The sequence below is a fragment of the Danio rerio genome, chromosome 14 (assembly GCF_052040795.2).
Source record: "Danio rerio strain M-AB ecotype USA chromosome 14, GRCz13ab, whole genome shotgun sequence".
Lineage (NCBI taxonomy): Eukaryota > Metazoa > Chordata > Actinopteri > Cypriniformes > Danionidae > Danio > Danio rerio.
Window position 1 is genome coordinate 16,758,664 of NC_141034.1, and position 22,352 is coordinate 16,781,015.

General features: G+C 34.4%; 1 protein-coding gene across 1 annotated transcript; it reads left to right on the plus strand.

Annotated features, from left to right (window-relative positions):
* The first annotated feature begins 1,304 nt into the window (after positions 1–1,304).
* plp1a (proteolipid protein 1a) lies at positions 1,305–20,697 on the plus strand. The gene is given in 7 exon segments (NM_175576.2): positions 1,305–1,349; positions 6,072–6,258; positions 6,421–6,577; positions 9,408–9,576; positions 11,393–11,466; positions 11,620–11,685; positions 16,930–20,697. Coding segments are annotated over 7 exon segments (738 nt in total). The 5' UTR covers positions 1,305–1,345; the 3' UTR covers positions 17,011–20,697.
* Positions 20,698–22,352: the final 1,655 nt, after the last annotated feature.

The window sequence follows — 22,352 nt, forward strand, 5'->3', positions numbered from 1 at the left end:
GAGCTACATGTAAAAAAAATAGAAGCCAAAACAAAACCATGTCAGAAAACAAACAGAACATATCCATTGCTGCTCTCTGTAGTTTTCTGTAGGCTAACATTAATTTGCTAAATCTCTTTTATATATATGTCAGGGTAACAATAACAACATCATACAAATTTGTTACGTAGATTGTACATGAGTTATACTGAGAAGGCATCAAATAAGAGAAAAAAGAGAAAAAAACTAAAAACAAAGAGAAAAAATAATATAAAATCGTGTGTTAAGTAAATTAAAAAAAGAAAATAAGTCAACGTTCTAATAGCTTTAAGATTTTTAGAGGAAGAATAGTTTTAATGTACTAGTAAAATTCCTTTTCAGAAACCATAAAACAAGGTATACATTGAGAGAATTTACAGCACTGTATATGGAATTTTGCAAGAATTAAAAGGAGGTTAATAATGAAATATTCCGTACTTTTATCATCTGGAGTATAGAAATAACCCAACAGGATATCCTTAAAAGATAACTAGAATCCCTGTAGTATTTTGCGATAAATAACCAAAGAAAGTTAAATCCAAAATCATTGTGTATGAGCGCAATTCCAAAAAATATAATCAGCAGTTTCATTAGGTATATTACAGAAAGAGCAGCATGTATCTATATCCCACTTATTATTTTTTTTAAATGTCTTGGCTGGGTAAAATCTTTGTAGCAGTTTAAATTAAATTTCTCAAATCTAGTTAGTTATTATATATTAAACATATATTTTTCCATTGAATCTGATCATATATTTCCATCCAAAAAAACTTCTCATATGGGGTTGTTACAATTTTCTTTCAAGATCAACCAAACCTGCTAACACGAAACACCATAGCATTACAAGCACTAGAAGGACGAACACTAGAGGTCAGCAATGGGAAGCATGTTGTTTGAATCCACATTGAACAATATTTTAGCTTAGCATTTACCAGCATTTATCTTGTTTGCAACAGTTATATGACTATTTTGCTAACAAATAATGTAGTGGTGTGTTTCCTGAAATGTGGGTTAACAAATAGTAATCATAGTGATGAAATAATTTTTGAGTTGATCATGGAGTGAGCTTAATTTTATTTTGTTTACAAGTGGCCTATACTTTATAAAAATATGCTGATCAGTCACACACATACTATATGGCAACACTGCTTTGTTTTTAGAACCATGACCCTATCACTTGGCTCCTTGAACTCTGAGCCATTCATGCAGTCCATTGAAAAGACACATTGTTTCTTAAGGTTGGCCTTTGAGTTTGTCTTCAGCTGTGTTCACTGTGTAGGAGACACATACTGAAGCACAGCACACCACTGCACTGCTGCCTACAGATATGGGTGAGTACAGCAGTTTAACTGTTTTAAACTGTTTATGTCATTTGAAAAATGTTTTCTTTCTCATGTATCTCGATACATTTGTGCTAAAGAAAGCAGCATGTGTGTCTAGAAAGATGTACTGATTAAATTGGTGTATATATATTGTATGTATGTTTTAAAGATTCTGAATATCCCTGCAATAGAGTCTAAATATCATGTGAATGGAAATGCAGCAAGGGTTTTTCTCAAAGGAAATGTAACTTTCCTTTTTTATTATTTTTAGAGCAACATCTTAATCTGTTCAGTGTAGTCACTTCCCGTCAAACAGGTGTCCATGCAGAGTAATCACAGGTGTAGATCACATTGACTAAAGCTGATCCACTAACATTTTACATACTATTTGATATCATTCATGTAGTTTAACCAATTCTTACTCCTTTTGTGTTTGAGTTATTTGCAATATCTTTTAAAAGGTTGTTGTCTAAAAGATTAGAAAATATTTTTCAAAGAAGTTTGTTTTCACCATCAGTGTAATTATTTGTTCCTAAAAAGTAATATGTGAAATATTATTGCACTTTAAAACAGTTATTTTCAGCAGTCATTAATCTAAAGTCTAAAGTTGATTAAAATGATTTTACTATGTTGCTTTGTTGCTCAAGAAGTATAATTTCTTATTATCAATATTGTAAACAGTTAAACAGCTTACACTTTTTGTGAAAAATTATAAAATAGAAAGTTCAAGAACAACATTTATTTAAGCTTTGTTTGAGTTTTTGTTTAACAACCTATTGAAAGTTGGTGAATTTTTAAGCAATCAAATGTGTGACATTACTCAAATTACTGGCCACTTAACTATAGTACTGCTGAAACAAAATATAAACAAGTTGCAACATATAATAAAAAATAACACCTAAAATGAATCAAACCAAAAATAAATGCTTGACCCTTTGTGGGATCAGCGTTCTGCTAATGCTCGTGTGCACCATCACCCCCAACTCAATCTCAATTCTTCCCCCATCTTTATTTACTATGGATCTTTCCCCTATACTCATTTCAGTCAGTCTGCAGGGGGCCGAGGTGGCACCGGCTCTTTGTTTGCTTGTCATTGCTGGCCCTTGTGTGGCATCGAGACAAAAGCTATTGTCAGTGCAGCCACAAAAAGAGATACTCTGGCGCTTAGTCTTTCTTATTTTCTCACACTCTTAATGCCGTGGTACAGACCAGCTCCGTCGCCTACCCCCACAGGAGCACATGATATGGTTGGATGAAGAATGCCCACTTACACTGATCCACCCAGGCTCACACTCTTTGCTGCAGCTGCTGCTTTGTTTTAATGGAAGGTTGAAATCTTTCAGATTTGGATTGTGAATAGATCTCTAAAACAGTATGAGCTTGTTATGTGGTTTTGGATGTCAATAAACACTGCTATAATGTGGGAAAAATGGTGTACTTATTAGTGTTTCTGAAACTGGTTCTTAGTGTAAAAACAGGCTTCTATTTTAAGAAGAAATTCAGCACAGTAGTATAAATAATAGATCTGATGGATTCTGATAAAAATCTAAGCTCAGTTTGCCTCTGCAAAACACACCATCATAATGCTAAGGTGTTGTGAGTGGTTTAGGGATAGTTTACTCAAAAAATTCAAATTCTGTCATCATTTACTCACTCTTTACTTGTCTCAAATATGTTTGACTTTCTTTCATCAGTTGGACACAAAAGCAGATATTTTGAAGAAAGCTGACAACCACTGACTTCTATGGTATTTGTTTTTCATGCTATGGAAGTCAATGGAGTCTTCAAAATATTGTTTTTTGTGTTCAACAAAATAAGGAAACTCATAATGTTTGGAAGAGCTTAAGGGTGAGTAGAATTTAAATTTTTAGGTGAACTATCCATTTAAAGAGGTTTCAGCTTAAAATGCCCCACAAATAATGTTTTATAATTTGATCTTAATTTTGAGCCATCTTGAAGACTGTCGTTTTAAATTCAATTGAGATTGTGAAAAGAGGGTGAAGCTGCAAATGCCTGTGTGTCAGCATAGTAGCAGATCGAAAAACAAGACTAATGTTCTACTAATGGGCAGGGTTTTTTTCCCATGACATGAACAAACGAAGAATGTCAATCAAAGTGTTTCTGCAGACTGTTTTTATCATGTTTGATTATAAAAAAAAATTTAAATAAAAAATTGCATTAGAAGCTGGTTATATTCAAAGATTTTTGTTACAAAACTGTGTGTAAACCCTGTATAAAAGTGCATTTTGTATAATATGTCCTCTTTAAAGGAGTGCTTGCAATCCAAGTTGAATTCTTAGATTTTTTTTCTTAGAGTTGGGTGGTTTGTTAAAAAAAATCAATAACTCAGAGTTCTAATATAGATGCTTATCTTAGCAGACACTAACCCTGTATCTTAGAATCAGTACTTGATGTATTTAGCGAAGCTAGTGAAATCTGTGTTAACAGGAAACCAGAAGGGGAAGGATTAGTGTAACTGCTGTTCATATTTTTTTCAGGCAGAGATAATCATATGCATTTGATCTGATTCCATTTGATGTAGGCCTATCTGGAAAATAAGCTCATGAGTTGTGTGAAATCTTGGCATTTTAAACTATTTTGTATTATCTGTAGTTTTGTACCTTAAAAAAGTGTTGAGGATTATAACGTGATGCATTTTACGTTTATGCTTTTTAATTAAAGATTTAGGGCACTTAAAGCGATAGCTCATCCAAAGTTTAAAAATTCTGTCATAATTTACCCTTCACTTGTTTTAAACATTTATCAGATTCTTTCTTAAACTAAACAAAGATATTTTGAAAAATGTTGGAAATCTGTAAGTGTAATCTTCCATAGTATTATTAGTCCATAGTTTTTTTTTCCTCCTATGGAAGCCAGAATAGATAAATAGATAGCATAGAATCCGTTTCAATTAAGAAATGAGCAAATGAGGAAAAGGGTTTATTAAGTTTTTGTTTGTGGATAATAAATATATGTTATTAATATTTTTTATTAATAGAAATTATTAGAACTATTAGAAGTTATAGTCAAAGATTTTTGCTACACAACTGTGTATACACTTCTTATAATAACCTCTGTCATAATTTACCCTTCACTCGTTTCAAACATTTAAGAGCTCCTTTCTTGTGATAAACACAAATATTAAAAAAAAAAAAAAAAAAAAAACATTGGAAATCTGTTAGTGTTGACTTCCATAGCATTTATTTTTCCTACTATGGAAGTCTTCAAAATATCTTTTTTTGTGTGTGTGTTCAAAGGCTTGGATTCACTTGAAAGTGAGTAAATTTCCATTTTGTGTATGTGAACTATCCCTTTAAATCAGAGATTTAGAAACTGTAGCTTGTTTATTGAAAATGTAGGACAAACATCCAGTAAGCAAGTTTAGTTAAGTAAACACAACTAAAAGCATACTGGTCAAAAATATTTAATCTGGTCAAACTAACTGGTCAAAATAAAAGTAAATATTCTCAATTAATGAAAAACTAAAAGTAAAAAACTAAACAACAGTAACTGAAATATAATAATAATTATCAAAAATAATTATCCTTCTTAAATCCTTCAGAAGCGCTTATTTTATAGGGGAAAATCTGACCTGCGGCAGTTTCAAGAAATATGTGGAAATGTGTAGATGGCACTTTTAACAGTCAAGTGTATGATTATATACAAATAACTTAAATATAAACTGTCTGTTCTATCTACAGTATATCTCTATCTGCCAAAAATAAATAAATAAATAAACCAAGCATGTTTAACTACATGCATACATACATTATCTGTATTATAAACTAGTTTGCCTGAATTCTTCATAATTTTTACTTTTCTGTTAAAATCTGGTTCTTAAACTCGATTCCTTGAGGGCCGCAGCTCTGCACAGTTTTGCTCCAACCCTAATCCAACTCTGCTGATCCAACTAATCAAGGTGTTTAAGACGTTTTTGAACACTCTATTATTTGTATTAGCTATGTTTGATTAGGGTTGGAGCAAAACTGTGCAGAAATGTGGCCCTTCAGGATTTGAGTTTAAGACCAATGGTTTAAGTTGGATGGTTTGGGTTTTTTATTGTCTGTTCAAACAATTATTTTAATTTTTATTACTAAGAGGTTTGCACAAGAGTAAATGTAAGCTGTGCAAACACCAATCTTTGCTTTATTACTAACTGAAAACAGATTTTTTAGTATAGTTAAAGTTTTATGGTTTAAAATAGTATAAAAGCACTATTAAATAATTCAAACACTTGCATTTACTTACATTGAATAACTTGTAAATTTCACAATAGCACCAGTGAAAACAAATCCTGTGTGTTTTAATAATATTTATTATCTAATGAAAGTATAATCAGCTTGTATAATGTAAACAGCATAGGGCCTTATACAAATGCTTGCAGCACTCAATAATTTACATGTCTTAGATTACATAATTCCTCATTAAAACAGATGGATATTGTGTAGCAGGATATTATAGGGATTATCTGAATGTTTGATATAATAAATCAAGGATCAACAAGCTTGTTCCTGGAGGTCCGGAGTCCTGCAGAGTTTGACACCAACCCTAGTCAAACACACTTGAAGCTAATCAAGGTCTTAGGTATACTTGTAGCTTCCAGGCAGATGTGTTGAGGCTAATGCTGGAGCTAATCTCTGAGGGACACTAACCCTCTAGAACCAAGATTGGTGACCCTTGTGATAAATCTTCAGAAACTAACATTTTATTTGCTTTTGTTTTGAATCCCAGGTTGTTATGAATGCTGTATGCGCTGTCTGGGAGGAGTACCCTATGTCTCGCTGGCGGCCACTCTACTGTGTTTTTCTGGCATTGCTCTTTTCTGTGGATGTGGGCATCAGGCCCTTACAGAGAGCGAAAGACTCATTGAAACATACTTTGCCCGTGACAATCAAGACTACTACACCCTAGTGTACCTGTAGGTGCAACTTTGTGAAATGCATGTCTATTTTATTTTATAAATCAGAGTTTTCATTAAAGCTTTGTTGTTGTCAAAAGTGTAGCAATAGAAGTAGATTATGTTTTGTTTGAAGCGCTCAAATATATTTGTAACGCAGTCCTGTCTTTCTCTCTTTTATAGTATTGAGTATTTCCAGTACATTATCTACGGCCTGGCCTCCTTCTTTTTCTTATACTGTATAGTCCTGCTGGCTGAAGGCTTTTACACCACAAGTGCAGTTCGGCAATCACTCGGAGAATTTCGAAGTACAGTTTGTGGTCGCTGTCTCAGTACAACGGTGAGTGAGCTACAATGTGGGTTAAATTGGAATCTTTTCAAAATGTTGCTACTAATAAAAAAGAACAGCAAGACAATACTTTGTTTAAACAGGTTTTAATAGTAATTCACCCAAGCAGTGTTGAGGGTAATGCATTGCAAGTAACGCCAGTTAGGTAATAATAATATTTTTCTAAATTACGAGCAAAGTTAGTAATAATATTTGAGTTGCCTTATAGTTGAATTACTGTAATTCACTTTTACAAAATAAATAGCTGAATTAAAATTAGTCATGTTGAATCATGCACTCACTGAGAATTTGCTCTCCACGAAAACAGACAGAAATGAAGATGGCAAACCAGAGCCTTAGATTTTAGGAATAGAAGTATTCTCGTTATTTTGAATCCGCTGAAGAAAAAAAAGGTAAATTAATGTGTTATAAAGTGCATTGTTATGCTATGCTCCTCTAAAAAAAGAAGAATATCCTGAAAGAGATGATGTAATGAAACAAAGTGACAAAAAATCGCTGAAAAGTAACGTAACGCATTACTTACTTACCACAAATAGCATGTAAATAGCATAGCATGTTTTCTCAATACTGCACCCAAGTATAAGGAAATAGTTTCGAATCCATATATTTCAAGACATTTCACAGAGCATTCAATGCTACAGACGCATGACTTACAAACATTCAACTACATAGATGAAAATGAAAGGAGACAGGAGATGAAAGCAAAATTTATTCGTCTGAGAGGCCTACACTACTTTTCCGAAGTTGTGATTAGAAGACTTTTAACTGCTTGAATATATATATATATATTAAAAACTTGTGCTGCACAATATATTATTTGATATCATGTATATTCACAATAGTCACATCGCAGGATTGGATTGTTTATCAAAAATTTAAATATATAATTTTTTTCAAATAATTTATACAATGATTAAATTATATTTATGTTTGATTGTTCAATTTCTTTACCTGAATACTGTTGGAGTTTCCAGAAAACCATAAAGCACTGTTTATTTCACTTTGCTCTGTTGATATGTGCTTGTAATTTATTATGATTTATGCAAATGCAATGCAAAGTAAAAGACTTCATTCCAAGCTATCTAAATGAATGAAATCTTTCCAAATAGAGCTGTTTATATCGTCTGGTGATATTATATCCATATTGCAATATGTATTGCAGATAAATAAAATATTGCTGTGTCAGATCTTTCCAATAATGTGCAGCCCTTTTTAAAACAGTAATACATGTTTCTTGTATTAGTGTTTTAATACTTTTTATTTGTGTTTGTGTGGGTTTTCTTGTTTATATTGTGTTTATATGTGTCCTCGGAGTAAATGTGTAGAGTAAAAGCTGACATTTCTAAAAACCTGGGGACCTTCTATAGCAGTCCGAGGGGGGATACTATATATACACAGCAGGTAAAATAAGTATTGTACATGTCAAGAATTTTCCTCGTAAATATACTTCTAAAGGAGCCGTTGACATGAAATTGATTCAGATTTTTGTAAAAACTCAAACAATCCAAACATACAAATTAAACTAAACAAAACAAAAGATCTAAAAACTTTGTTGTGTGTAACTGGACTTCTGAAATGTTTTTAATACTTTGTATAAAAGCTTAAAGAGCGTCTTATATGGAGAATGGACTAGCATACATTATTTTGATGATTGTTTTTCCCCCATAGAGTCTAAATTGTTAATGTTTCTGTTGGTCTCATCTATCAACTCTAATACTTTTGTTTATTCTCTGTTAGATTTAAGTTGGGTGATTGGCTGGGCCATTCTAGCAGCATTGTTTTCTTTTTTCTTTTTATTTTCTTGTCTTGTTGAAATGTCCACCATTATTTCATCTGCAACAATGTAGGTAACGTATGTGTTAGGACAGAAGCAGCTAATATTAATTTTCACTAACAAGGGGTTTGCTTTCTAAATACTGAGAGATTTCAGCTGTCTGGGCTTTCCATGTCTTTTTTAGATTTCCCTTTCTTCATGTGTTCAATACTTTTTTCCAGTGTTATATTTTTTTTCATTCAATTATTTATTCATTCATTCATTCATTCATTTTCTTTTCGGCTTAGCCTCTTTATTAATCCTGGGTCGCCACAGTGGAATGAACCGCCAACAAAACAGCACGTTTTTACGCAGCGGATGCCCTTCCAGCAATTTAATTTCTAAACTAATTAGTTTTGTTTTCTTAAGATTACTTTAGTTGTAACTGATGTCAACAGCACTTTTAGAAATGTTTCTGCACTGTAAAAATAAATCTTGGTGCCTTAAATGTTTTTTTTTTTTTTTTTGTTAAATCAAACAAACGTTTCTAGTCATATCAACTAGATATCCTCAGGTAAGTAATATATGAATACAAACAATTATAGATCTGCAAGCTTCATTCCACATATTGTTGCATTCTAAAACGTGTCAAATCAGTTTGCATAATTTAACACAAGGACATTTGTTATAAGAGATTTTATTTCAAATGATATCAATCAAACTGATTAAAAAGTAAAACATTGCATAACTTCAAAAGTGTAGTTTAAAAAGGAGCTTACTGAAATCAGTTAAAGTAACTTAAAAACATTTGTAGCCATAATTTTTTGCCATAACATTTTTACAGTGTGAAAAAAATGGTCACATGTTCAATGCTTATTTTTACCTGCTGTGTATGTGTATAATATATTTTGTTTTATTTGATTAATAATAATATAGTAGGAGCCTATAGCAATTCCCACAAAAACAGCTGTATAAAAGTTGTATTTTAATTGCAAACAAAGCTGTGTGTGTGAATTTATTAAAATAGTTCTATTTATATTAATACATGTGTATATATTCCTTCCACAGTTCATTGTGATCACATACTTCCTGGTTGTAGTCTGGTTGCTGGTGTTCTCCCTCTCTGCATTTCCTGTATATTTTTTCTACAACATGGCCAAAACCTGTCAAACTATCAATTTCCTTTCTGAAACGCCCTCCAGCATCAACCAGCTGTGCATTGATGCCAGACAGTACGGTAATGACCCACCCTGCATTACAATCTTCATATCTGTTCTACCTTTCAACAGCTTAGAGGTTTGATAACACAGACTGGTAATCATGATTAAAGTCCTGTTGATGTTTTGTAAAGTGCCCTGATGTTCAGATATCCTCAGGAAAGAAATACATGAATACAAACAATTATAGCTCTGCAAGCTTGGTTTCACATATTGTTGCAATCTGAAATGTGTCATATCAGTTTGCATAATTTAACACAAGGACGTTTGCTATACGAGATTCTATTTTTGCGCATTTGCCAAGAAAGTCAGATGGGGTTTCTCAAATGGAAGGCCACGTCTTTGAAAGACTTTTTTGTAATTTAGTATTTTCATAAAGCAATGTGGTGAATGAAAATAATATGGTGATCGCCTGTGGTCTTACAATTGTTTACACACTTTTTTAGTTTATTTTTCTCAATGAACTTAAGCTCATTATAAATGACTGGAAAAGTTAATTAATACTTTTTAACACAATAACATATCAGTGACTCTGTTTTGTTATTTTTATTTTTTTATTTTTTGGATTCAGTCTCAGAATGCAAAATAAATATTACAGTCAAATAAATATTACATTATTATATAAATAAATATTACAGTCTTATGCAAAAATTTGGAAAGCTATTTGAAAGCTAGATGTCATGTTTTTCAGACAGAAATACATAGTGTAGCAGTATTGAGATGTGTGAAATTAAATTGAGACTGATAAATAGGCTGTGCAAAGGTTTGTGTGGGTTTCAAAACCTGTTGTCACCTAATGCTGATATGATCACTACACAAAATTGATTTGAGTGACTCAGTGAAGCCACAGTCACACTGGATTTTTCTCCCTATAGACTTGCATTCATACACGCGTAAATTAATTTATTTGCCACAAGTTTCGCAGTTCGCTGCATTGTAAAATTTAAGCTTGGTGGACCTGTGAAATCGCATCACATGATTGCGTGAGACCAATAGAAGATCAAAACATGACCTCTCTGGACAGACATGTAAAATATGGACTTTTTTAGGTCTAATCATCTTGTTTAATCCCACCCCTTGTTGCAGCGCCATACGACAAAATTTTGCACACACAAACTCTAATGTGACCGCAGCATCACACGGCCAAAACTAGACTAAAGCTGTGGTCACACTATACTTTTCTCCCCATAGACTTCTAATCAAACACAAGCAAATGCGTCAGATTAAAAACGAAAGCTCATGCAACAAGTTTCGCAGTTTGCTGCGTTGCAAAGTTCAAGCTTGGTGAACTCTGACCTGCAAAAGGTGGCTGTACAAAAGATTGATGTCATTATTCTGTTGGGGTGCCCAAATTTTTGCATCTGTCTGTTTTTGTTAAGACTGAAATTGCATTGCATCTGTTTATTAAATAAATATTGCCAAACTGTTCGAAATGTTGCTTTTTCGCTAGGGTTTAAAATATATCCGCACAAAATTGCTGATTTGAAAAGCCAGCAGGCTACGGCTTGCAATTATGAAAATGATCAGGGGTGGGCAAACATTTGCATAAGACTGTTTACTGTATGTATATATTATCTTTGGTATGAAAATTTTGCAAAATATTGTATCATTTGAAAAAATTAAATAAAAGGTTTCATTATTCAAACAAAATATTTAATATTTAAATGTTATAGAAACTAAACAAAAGTTTCAAAAATACTTTGCCATTGAAATGCTGTGGCCAGTATATGCTCAGTGCTGTTTCATTTGTGCTGACACAAATCTCAATAAAACATTGTTGCCCCTGTATGGTTTTAAATGCCCTTACACAGCATTGCATGTCTGTCTCTCACTAAGGTTTACTTCCATGGACTGCAATTCCCGGAAAAGCTTGTGGAATGACCCTGTCAAATGTGTGCAAGACAAGAGAGGTAAGACGTGGCCTAGGGCGATGTGTGATTCAGTGTCTTCCCATAATTCCTCAGAAACCCCTCCTCAAAGTGTTGTCAAGTCCAAAGCTAAGATCAAACACTCCCGCTGAGCATCGAGAGTTGAGGACGTCACTTCTCTGTCTTGTTTTTCAGTTTTCTCTGACCTACAATCTCTACATCGCTGCCTTCGCTGGAGCAGGAATGACGGTCTTGGCTCTGGTGAGTTTGCAGAACAACACGATCTCAGTGTGTTCTGGTGACGACATTCCTGTAGGTGTCAAAGAATTCTGCATTTATTAAGGAGTTGGCTGAAACGCATTGTTCTCATTTGTGGTTACAAATGACTCGGATTAATGTGAGGACTGACTGTGTTTTATGTTTGGGGGAGTTTTCAGCACTGTGAGAATGTCATGATCGCACATGTGACTTCTGAGGTGTCTTCTGAGGTTTGAGCTGATGCTGCATTTTACAGTTGTGGAACATTATTCAAAGCTAAAAAAGCAAAGTTCATACACAAACTTTATGGTGGCTTGAGAGCCTATAGTCTGAAAGTTTGAAGCAGTTTTAAAGTTTAAATAATTGAAGTAGTTTTTAAGACATTTAAAACAGTTGGCATATAAATAACTACATATACTGTATGTTAGCATGTTTATTAGTATGGATTGGCATGTCTCTTGCTAAGGAATTGCAAGGGTGTTCTAAGTGGTTACTAAGGTGTTGCCAGGCGGTTGCTAGGGTGTTCTAGGTGGTTCCTAGGGCATTGTTAGGCGGTTTCTAAGGTGTTCTCATTGGTTCCTTTGTGGTTGTTAGAGTGTTCTAGGTGGTTGCAAGGGCATTTGTAGGTGGTTTCTAAGGTGTTCTCATTGCTTCTAGGTGGTTGCTAAGGCGTTGCTAGATAGTTGCTTGGCATCTGCTAGGGTGTTCTAGGTGGTTGATAAGGCATTACTAGGTGGTTGCTAGGGTGTTCTAGTCGGTTACTTAGGTGTTGCTAGGTTGTTGTTATGAATCAGAATCAGTTTTATTGCCAAGTGTGCTTCACACACACAAGGAATTTGTTTTGGCTACAGAAGCTTCCAGGGTACATAAAGTTACTAGTGACAACACAAAATAAATTTGAAAAAAAAATTATGATAAACATTAAACGAGATGCAGTTAAGGTGTTATAAATTGTTGCTATGTGGTTGCTAATGTGTTCTATGTCATTGCTAGGTGGTTGCTAAGGCATTGCTAGGTGATTGACTAGGTGGTCGCTAAGGTGTTGCTAGATGGTTGCTAAGGTGTTACAAGGTGGTTGCTAAGATGTTGCTAGGCAGTTGTTAAGATGTTGCTAGGCAGTTGCTAAGGATTGCTTGGCGGTTGCTGATACTGCTAGGTGGTTGCTAAGGTGTTGCTAGGTGGTTGCTAAGGTGTTGCTAGGCAGTTGCTAAGGTGTTGCTAGGTGGTTGCTAAAGCATTGCTAGGCAGTTGCTAAGGTGTTGATGGATGGTTGCTAGAATGTTCTGAATAGTTACTGCGGTGTTGCTAAGTGGTTGCTAAGGTGTTCTGAGTCGTCGCTAGGCTGTGCTAAGGTGTTGCAAGGTGGATGCTAAGATGTTCCTTGGTAGTTGCTAAGGTGTTCTGATTGGTTTCAAGGCAGTTGATAATATAAATTAGCATATTTCTACTACTATAAATTAGCATTATGCTAGCATGTTTCTATCATAAATTAGTATGCTGTTAGCATGGTTCTAGTATGAATTAGCATGTTGCTAGCTTGTTTTTAGTAGAAACTAGCATGTTAGCATGAATGTAGTATGAATTAGCATGTTGCCCCTGCTAAAAAATCCAGCTTAAACCAGCCTAGGCTGGTTTTAGCTGGTCGACCAGGCTGGTTTTAGAGGGGTTTTGGCCACTTCCAGGCTGGTTTCCAGCCATTTCCAGCCTGGTCTTAGCTGGTCAGGCTGGAAAATGACCAGCTAAAACCAGCTTGACCAGCCTGGTTTAAGCTTGACATAGCTGGTTTTGGCTGGGCTCCCAGCCTGCTAGGCAGGTCAAGCTGGTTTTAGCTGGTCATCTCCCAGCCTAACCAGCTAAGACCAGGCTGGAAATGGCTGGAAACCAGCCTGGAAGTGGCCAAAACCCCTCTAAAACCAGTCTGGTCGACCAGCTAAAACCAGCCAACCAGCCTAAGCTGGTTTAAGCTGGATTTTTCAGCAGGGGCTAGTATGTTTATAGTATGAATTAGCATATTGCTAGTATGAGAATGTATGTTTCTAGTATGAATTGGTATGTTGGTAGTATGTTCAACATTAATGGCCAGTTTTTTTTATAATGAAAGTCTATGGGACAGTTAGTGTGCTGTAGTTGCTAGGGTGTGGTAAGTAGTTGAAAAATCACCAGTCATTGGCAGATTGGTAGTCTGAGTTAATTAGCCTAAGCTTAAGTTTGTCTGACAGTCCGGCGCAAAGTTATGAGGTCACGAAATTCGGTCCAATGTTAAGTCAATGGGAATTTCCTGAATTTTTCGGGTAAGTTTTCGAAAAACCTTTAGTCGGATCAGTTGGAAAAGATATAGCAAAGATATAGTCTGACCAGTTTGGGGGTTTGGTGCTAGTTTGGTGGTTGTAGTATGAAAGGTCTAAGAGGAGTGCATATAGAAATTAGTCTCAGAAGAAGAAGAAGAACTGTATGTAGTATAACAGTATGTTGGCTTTCTCAAGCCACCATAATGATTAAGTTTTATTTGAAAAAAATATATAAATAGATTACAAACAAACACCAACAAACAAGATGGCAGTTGGCTTTAGTTGTGATAAACTACTTTTAAGTTTACACTGCTCCTACAATAGCCACAAGCAATAAGTATATATTGAATAAATTATCCCTCTTAGGATTAAAAAAACACTCACATAAAGGAGGATGGTTTTTGGAGTTGGAGTGAGAGGGGCTTTCGTAACTTGCAGGCCCTGTGTATCTTGCATGGACAGTGTATAGTATTTAATTAGCAAAAATTACAAGAATTAAAAAGCTTTGATTCTGTGACAAAACATCTGACTTACAGCTGTTCAGAGAAACACCTGTGGATGCACTTCTAGAGCCAAACACATCAGCCCAAAAATATAAGCTCTGCATGTTTAACTGCGTAATATCTCTTATAGGAAAATCTGTCTGAATTCTTTATAATTGTATTTTATAACCAAACTTTGCTAGTCAAAATGTACTAGTTATGTTAAGTTTAGTAATTTATAATTGATAAAGGTAAAATAAATATATAAAAACTAAATAGAAATGTGTCCAAAAAAAAAAAAAAAAACTTAAGCTAACAAAACCATTCATAAATTGCATTTCAATCAAATTGTAATAATAGTGTTCAAATGAAAACTAATACTATAACACCTTGTATGACACAGTGAGTAGTGCAGGTTCGAGCCTTGGCTGGGTCAGTTGGCATTTCAGTGTGGAATTTCAGTGTGTTCTTCTCGTGTTGGCGTGGGTTTCCTCCAGGTGCTCCAATTTCCCTCACAGTTCCAAAGACGTGCTGTAGGTGAATTGGGTAAATTGGCGATAGTGTATGTGTGTGATTTAGTGTGTTTGGGTGTTTTCCATTAATGGGTTGCAGCTTGAAGGGCATCTGATGCATAAATCATATTCTGGACTAAGCTGAAAGGAAAATGAATGAATGAATAATAACTTGTCTGTGAGGTGTGAAACGGCCTTTATGTACGTATCGACCAATAACCGCAGCACAAATTAGCATAGTGGCAAATAAGCAGAGCTGATGCTCTTAAGCTGTGTTTGTTAATTAAATAATTAATTAAATTATATTTCTCAGAGCTAAAAATATATTTACATAAAATTTATCTTGTGTCTGGTCAGAATAAGAGGCTGATCACACCGAATGCGCATTTAGGTTTCAAAACTGCTAATCGCACTGGACTGCCTTTTTATTGACAAGAAAAAAGAATCATGGTGCGCTTTTTTACTTCGCTAGGCAATGACTGAATGAGCTGAGTATTGTGCACAAGTGTTGCTGTTGATATTACTATAATTTAAATATTTAATAATATTGTTATATTCAAGATTTGTAAAGTCATACAGCTCCAGATAACTCAAAACAGCAACCACTAGTCTCTCCTCCATCTTCAAAAGTCTCTGTTTTTGTCTTGACAACACAGACACTGCAGGGACCTCAACAGAAACCCTGCCTCTGCTTTCAATTGATTGAAGAATCTAAAGATGCAACTGACGTTACATGCTTTTTCCTCTCAAAGTTGACTTTTTTCAACTGCGAGAGCATGGCGCGCAAGGGCAAAAACGCGAGGTGCAGCAGGCAGTTATAACGCGAGGCGCACAGGGCGCAAAAGCAGTGTGCAAAATGCTCGCGGGTGTTAGTAAATCATTCAAAAAAGGCGTCTCAACGCAAAAAGCGCGTTCAGTGTGAACGGCCCCTTAGTCTGCCATTTGTTTGATAATCATGCACTGCTCAGATGTTCCACCTGTTGCCAAATATGGACAAACCCAAACGTTGGGTTAAAAAGTAATATACATTTAATTGAATCATTAACTCAACACTGGGTCAATTATAAACCCAATGTTGAGTTAAAGGTGCTTTACGTAAGTTTTTGTCTTTTCAAAAGCACAAGAAATACCTTAATATGTTTGCAGATATTTGCCAAATGAACATTCTGGTTTATCTGAAAAACAATGCTGAAGTCTGATACTCTGCTTTGAAAATGGGTGTTCCATGCTGGAACGCTGTCTTTGTTTTGGTTCTTTTAAACCGACCACTGCCAGTTTGGCCAATTATATTTCAGCACCCAGGTTGCCTTGATGTAAACAACGTTTGTCATTCAATCATTCAGAAAGGCTCTCAAAGCCTTCACTCATGACCAAAATGCGACCTCCAGTAGCAGTCTACAAAATGAGATGCAGATTCAGAATTTAACATGAGGTTATTAATAAGCATATATTAAAAAATATTACGAATTCGAACATTAAGTGAGCAGGTTACATTTAAACCTAGTGTACTAACTATATTACGTAATGAGATTTGCAGTAATGAGCAATTTAGCTGTTTGTACATAATGAAACACGACTGAATTTTAAATACAGCCATTAGGATACACAAAATATGCACTCACTCATGAAATTTTTAGGTTTATAATCTAATTAATACACATTAAACCTCTTTAACAGGTACATAAATGTACATGCTGAATCACTATGTGTTGGTTTTGAGTTCTAAAGCTCAATTTAGAACGATTTATTTTATTTTTAAGATCTAAGGTGAACTATCTGCTGCTGCTTTTAGTTGTATGATAATAAATGTGATGTAAAATGACATTCAAACTCACATTATTAGCATTTAACCACTGTCAACGACTTGAGATTTGCACAGGGTAAAGGCACATTTTTCTCGATAGTCACTTGTCGCTGGCTCGTATTCATGTTTATTATCTTGTGTTTCTGTCTTTCTCTCTTCAGCTCACATATACTGTGTCCACCACCTATAACTTTGCAGTTCTACGATATTTGGGGAGGAAAGGGATCAGTCCACGGTGTTAACATCTGTTCTGTCCTGGTGTCCAGTGTCCTGCTACCGTCAATAACAGCACCACCTTCAAGCACTTTAGAATTTCACATCTTTGTCACCACAAAACGACACAATTTCTTGGCTTTCTTTGGGAATTTATTTGATTATTTTGTTTTATATTTCTTTGGATGTAAAGATTTATTTTTTATATCTTTGCTCCAAACAAACTTTCTTTCAGATTTTTTCATCTATTACCAACAGGGCAAATGCTCTGCCTTCAGCTCATCTGGGATGTTATGCTGATGTAACAAGGACACTTTTATGTGTATTTTATCATTCTTGTTCTGTCACAAGAATGATAGTCACCTCATAAACCAGCTGAGTGTGTTTACTTCTTCAGGAATGCATCACTAAACCATACATTAAAAAGTTATGAGGAAAACATAATTATGACCCATTACAAGCTTCTGCTGAAGATATTAAGGTGGGGTTTACCTGTGCCAACATGACTTGCAGCTATTAATCTTTGATACAGTATGTGCTCTATATTAGGTCAAGGATGCTTTTTTAGAGCTGATACCGTAGTACAGTTTAATTTGTTACTTTCTGTCAAATATTTGTGTGTATAACTATTTTAAGTCCATTTGAGACAGTGTTTTGGTCTATCCATAATTTAAAATACTTGATTAACTCTGGGGAAAAAAGGATAAAATGGGTACCATAATATTATAGGATTTTGAGACACTCATGAAAAAACTATCATGGTAGAGAGGGTGGTTTCCATGGTGACCATCCCTCACATCTGGTTGCCATGGAGAGAGACACAGCAATCTGTGCTGTTTTCTTGTGACCCCGGCACTTTTTTCTCACAGTCTCTTGAAAGCAATGAGGAAAAAAAGTAAACAATGGATCAGCCCTTCTTTGTTAGAGAAAAGTCCCGGCACAATCCCATGCCAGGGGTCAGTTTACGCGTCAGAAGATATCGCGCTGTGACAAAGAGCCTCTTTGGACTTTTCAGCTGCTTGAAAATGCCCTTCTGTGACCTGTGGCCTGTAGATGGGGCTAATAGTGTTTGCTGCATGGGGTGTCATGGCTAATAGTGTTCCATGGCAGGGATATTTGTCTCAAACAGTAGAAAACAAAAATAAAAAAGCAGCCTTATTAGCCATACCTTAATTCTATTTGATTTCTGTAGAATTCTTATTTTAAACAAACTTACTAAGGCAGGAAGTTTGAGTTATATGGTTATTTCTGTCACAGATTTAAAATTAATCAGACAATTCAAAATTGTATAATTTTTTTATCTTTTATTAAATTTTTTTGCAAGCCAAGGGTTTCGGGATATAAACTCATAAAACTGACATTTCCAGTTCTGGGTTTTATCTCACTGAGTTATTAATCGGTTTCTCTCAGCTGGTACAAACTTACAATTGCAAGAGGAAAAAGTTAACTTGCAAAAAACTGTTTATTTATTCTAATTCACGGCAGAAATAAGCTTCTATCATTTTATTTGGTTACACTTTATTTTAAGGTGTCCCTGTTACAGTGTAGGCGTGGGTCGGTGTAAGATTCTGATGGTATGATAACCTTGGATAAAAATATTACGGTATCACGGTGTTGTGAGTACTGCTCTTAAATGTGTTCTTTTTAAATATCTGGATAAAAAAACTAAACTTTTTCCCCTTGAACACAATATGTTTTATTTTAAGAAACATTGAAAATATTTCGGAACGGTAAAATAATTAAAATGTATTTTTGACTTCTGCTTTGTTCAAAAACACAGATTTTTTTTTACAGATTAAAACAGCATCTTTGGATATCTTTGTAAATATATATTTGTACCAAATATATATTTGTACCAAATTTGTGTCCTTATTAATACCTCAAGGGTACATATTATTACTTAAAAAGTACAAAAGTGTTCCTCTTAAAATTTTTAGGTAGTAATATATATTTTTGAGGTACCAATATGAACCCTTTAAGTACAAATGTGTACCTTTTAAGAAGGTACCACTCCAGTGACAGCTCGCGTACCTTTATTTCTGAGTGTATTGCAGAAAATGTAAAAATTTTTAAAATCTTGACTTTTCCAAACTATGATTATACCTTAAAAACAGTTATTGTCCTATGCCTATTACAGTGTAAATGTAATTACTGTAATTAAAAAAATGAAAATTATTAACTACATAACTAGAATGCTGACTAGGCTTAGTTGCATGTAATTATGCATAATTACGTGTGTAACAAGGACACCTTAAAATATATTTTGTTTAATAATAGATTTTTAAATAGTTTTTTGAGTAATAATTGCTTTTTAGTTTGATGCTTTGAATTCTTGAACACGGTGTTTGATGAAAGAAATATTTTAGTGTAGATATAAAGCAGTAGTTTGACTTACAGTAGTAGCTCACAAATGTATAACTGTTTATTCAACCTTTTGTTGTTCCAATCCTGTATCACTTTACAAACCCCATGTTTGACTTGTGCAGTGTAATCCAAGCAGTTACCCCTTTAAAAGTCTCAATCCAATTCTATGAAACATTTGGCATCAAACCTGTTGAAATGCATCATAGTTTGGAAATATATTGCACAAATATTTTGGACTACATTGGTGGATTTTTCTTCTTCTTCTATTTAGAAGAGCCTAATGAATAATATTTAAAATACAACTTTTGTGTTCCACCAAAAAGTCACAATTTATTTGAGCAATCATAGCAGTAACTGGGAAAATAAACGTTAAGGTTGTGAAATCCATCAATCATATAATCAATCATCAAACCGAGTCCAGGACCTTAAGTTCAATAGTGTACTTTATTGGGGTAATTATTGGCGTAAACCTTATTTTGTTTAGCTAAAAATCTAATAAAGCGTGTACAGGTTTGGAATGACATGACGTCGACAAACATCTGAATTTTTATTGCTGTGTGAACTATTCCTCTTATAACTCTAATTATGAGGAGATCATTGTAGTTATTGTATAACAATTTCTTTTGATGATTGTTTCAGTTAATCAGTGATTAACTTGTTATTCATCAAAAGACTACTCTTACACTTATTGTTAGCACTAACAGTTTTTTTCTAGATATGTTTTCTTTGTACAGACTTAGTTGTTATTTCAATTAAAGTTTTATGTTTTCCCCTTTATTCTAACCCACTGCTTGCCTGCAGTTTGTTGCGTGTTGGCACTGTAAAAATTGATGGCCGGGAGGTTTAGCAAGAAATAAAGGTCAATGCCTTTCACCAGTGGTTCGACTGTGTTTTAATGCTTGTTTTGTATTCATAGATTCACTGTCCTCTGCACTTCGCAGCATGGCATCTTGCTTTAAAAGAGCGCCATGACAGAGAGAAAAAGGAGAAGAGACTGCATGCTCTCTTTGGCCGAGTGCTGCATGAGCACAGAGGAAGTCTGTGTTCTCCTTACACGCTTCACACAGATGTGTGACTTTCTGTTAACTATTTTGTTCCACCAGAGAATAGTATGTATATATATATATATATATATATATATATATATATATATATATATATATATATATATATATATATATATATATATATATATATATATATGTATATGTTATAAACACTATATTTTAGTTAAAAAGATACCTGATTAAGAAGGAACATTTTCTTTAACATGTTTAAAACTGTGGCATTACATGAGTTTAACCTTAAAGTGTTAGTTCATTCGAAAACAAAAATAAAAAATATTCATTTCATACCCTCGTGTCATTGAATTGTTCATGAAGATATTTTTAAAGATATGAAAATATTTTAGCTGAAATTCAGAGTGTTCTGGGCAGGGTGAGTAAACTGATATCATTAGATTTCAATGATCGAGAGGGGGTATATGGACAGAGCAGGTCTGTAAGGTACTGGGGAACAAGAATATTGATGGTTTTGTAAACAAATAATACAATTTTAAAATCAATTCTGTATGTAATGGGTAACCAGAGAAGTGCAGCTAAAATCAGTTACCAAACTTGTGGGTGCCAGAAAGTAGGCTAGCAGCTGCATTTTGTACCAGCTGCAGATGAGAGAAAGAAGATATCAAAATAGATAGTTACAGTAATCCAGATGTGTTATTATGAAGGCATGAATCAATGTTTGAAAATTTCTCTGGGATAAAAAATGGCTTGACTTTCGTCGGAGGTGGTCAAAACAGGATTTTACGACAGTACTGATTTGTGTCAAATTTTAAGTTTTCATCAAACATAACACAGAGATTTCTTGCACACTGGGTTATATGTGAGGCCAAAGATCCCGCATTGACATTTAACAGAGAATTTTGAAATTTTTAAAACAAATTGCTTGAGAGACAAAGTTTAAGCTCCTCTAGGCAAGCCAGGAGTAAGTGTTAGTCATTTAAAACTTTTTGTTTTATTGGGAAAAAAACGCCTGAGTGTCATCTGCATGTAGATGAAAAGAAACTTAATATTTATTGAAAATGGAAGTCAGGGGGAGCATATACAGGAGCATATACAGGGTAAACAATACAAGGATTGATCCCTGTGGAATTCCACAGTTCAGAGAAGTACTGGATGAGAATTAATCTCCAATGCGCACATTAAAACATCTATTTGTCATATAAGAACGGAACCACTCTAAAATTGTGCCACAAAGGCCCACAGTCTCTAGACAGTCAACAGAAACTTGTGGTCAATAAGGTCAAAAGCGGAACTTAAATCTAATAAGACTAATGCCATAGATTTTCCAGAAATATGTCGCTTGATACTCTTAAAAGTGAAATGTCTCATGGACCAAACTTAAAGTCAGATATGTTTGTTATTGGGCCAAAACAACTTTCTCAAGGATCTTTGAAATAAAGGAAGATTAGAAATAGGCCAAAAATTAGAGAAAAAGCCTGAATCGAGGTTTGGTTTTTTTAAGATTTGGTGACAACATTGAGACATGTATGCACAGAAGTATTCTAATACCTAGAAAATATTCAGTTCCTCACTAAAGACACATAGACTATTTAGAGCAGGGGTGTCAAACTCTATACCTGGAGGGCCGAAGGCCTGCACAGTTTAGTTCCAACCCTGCTCCAACACACTTACCTGTAGGTTTCAAACAAGCCTGAAGCACTCAATTAGTTTGATCAGGTGTTTTTAATTAGGGTTGGAACAAAACTGTGCAGAGCTGCAGCCCTTTTGGAATGGAGTTTGACACCTGTGATTTAGAGGATGATTTTCAGTAACTTTCTGGACTGTAGTCTGAAGACTTACTGTCTATGGAGTGAGGGAGCTCTCTGATTACACATAAAATATCTTAATTAATGTTTCAAAAACAAACAAAAACTCACAGGTTTGTTATGACATGACAGTAATAATAGCATAATTTTCATTTTTGGGTGAACTAACACTTTAACTCT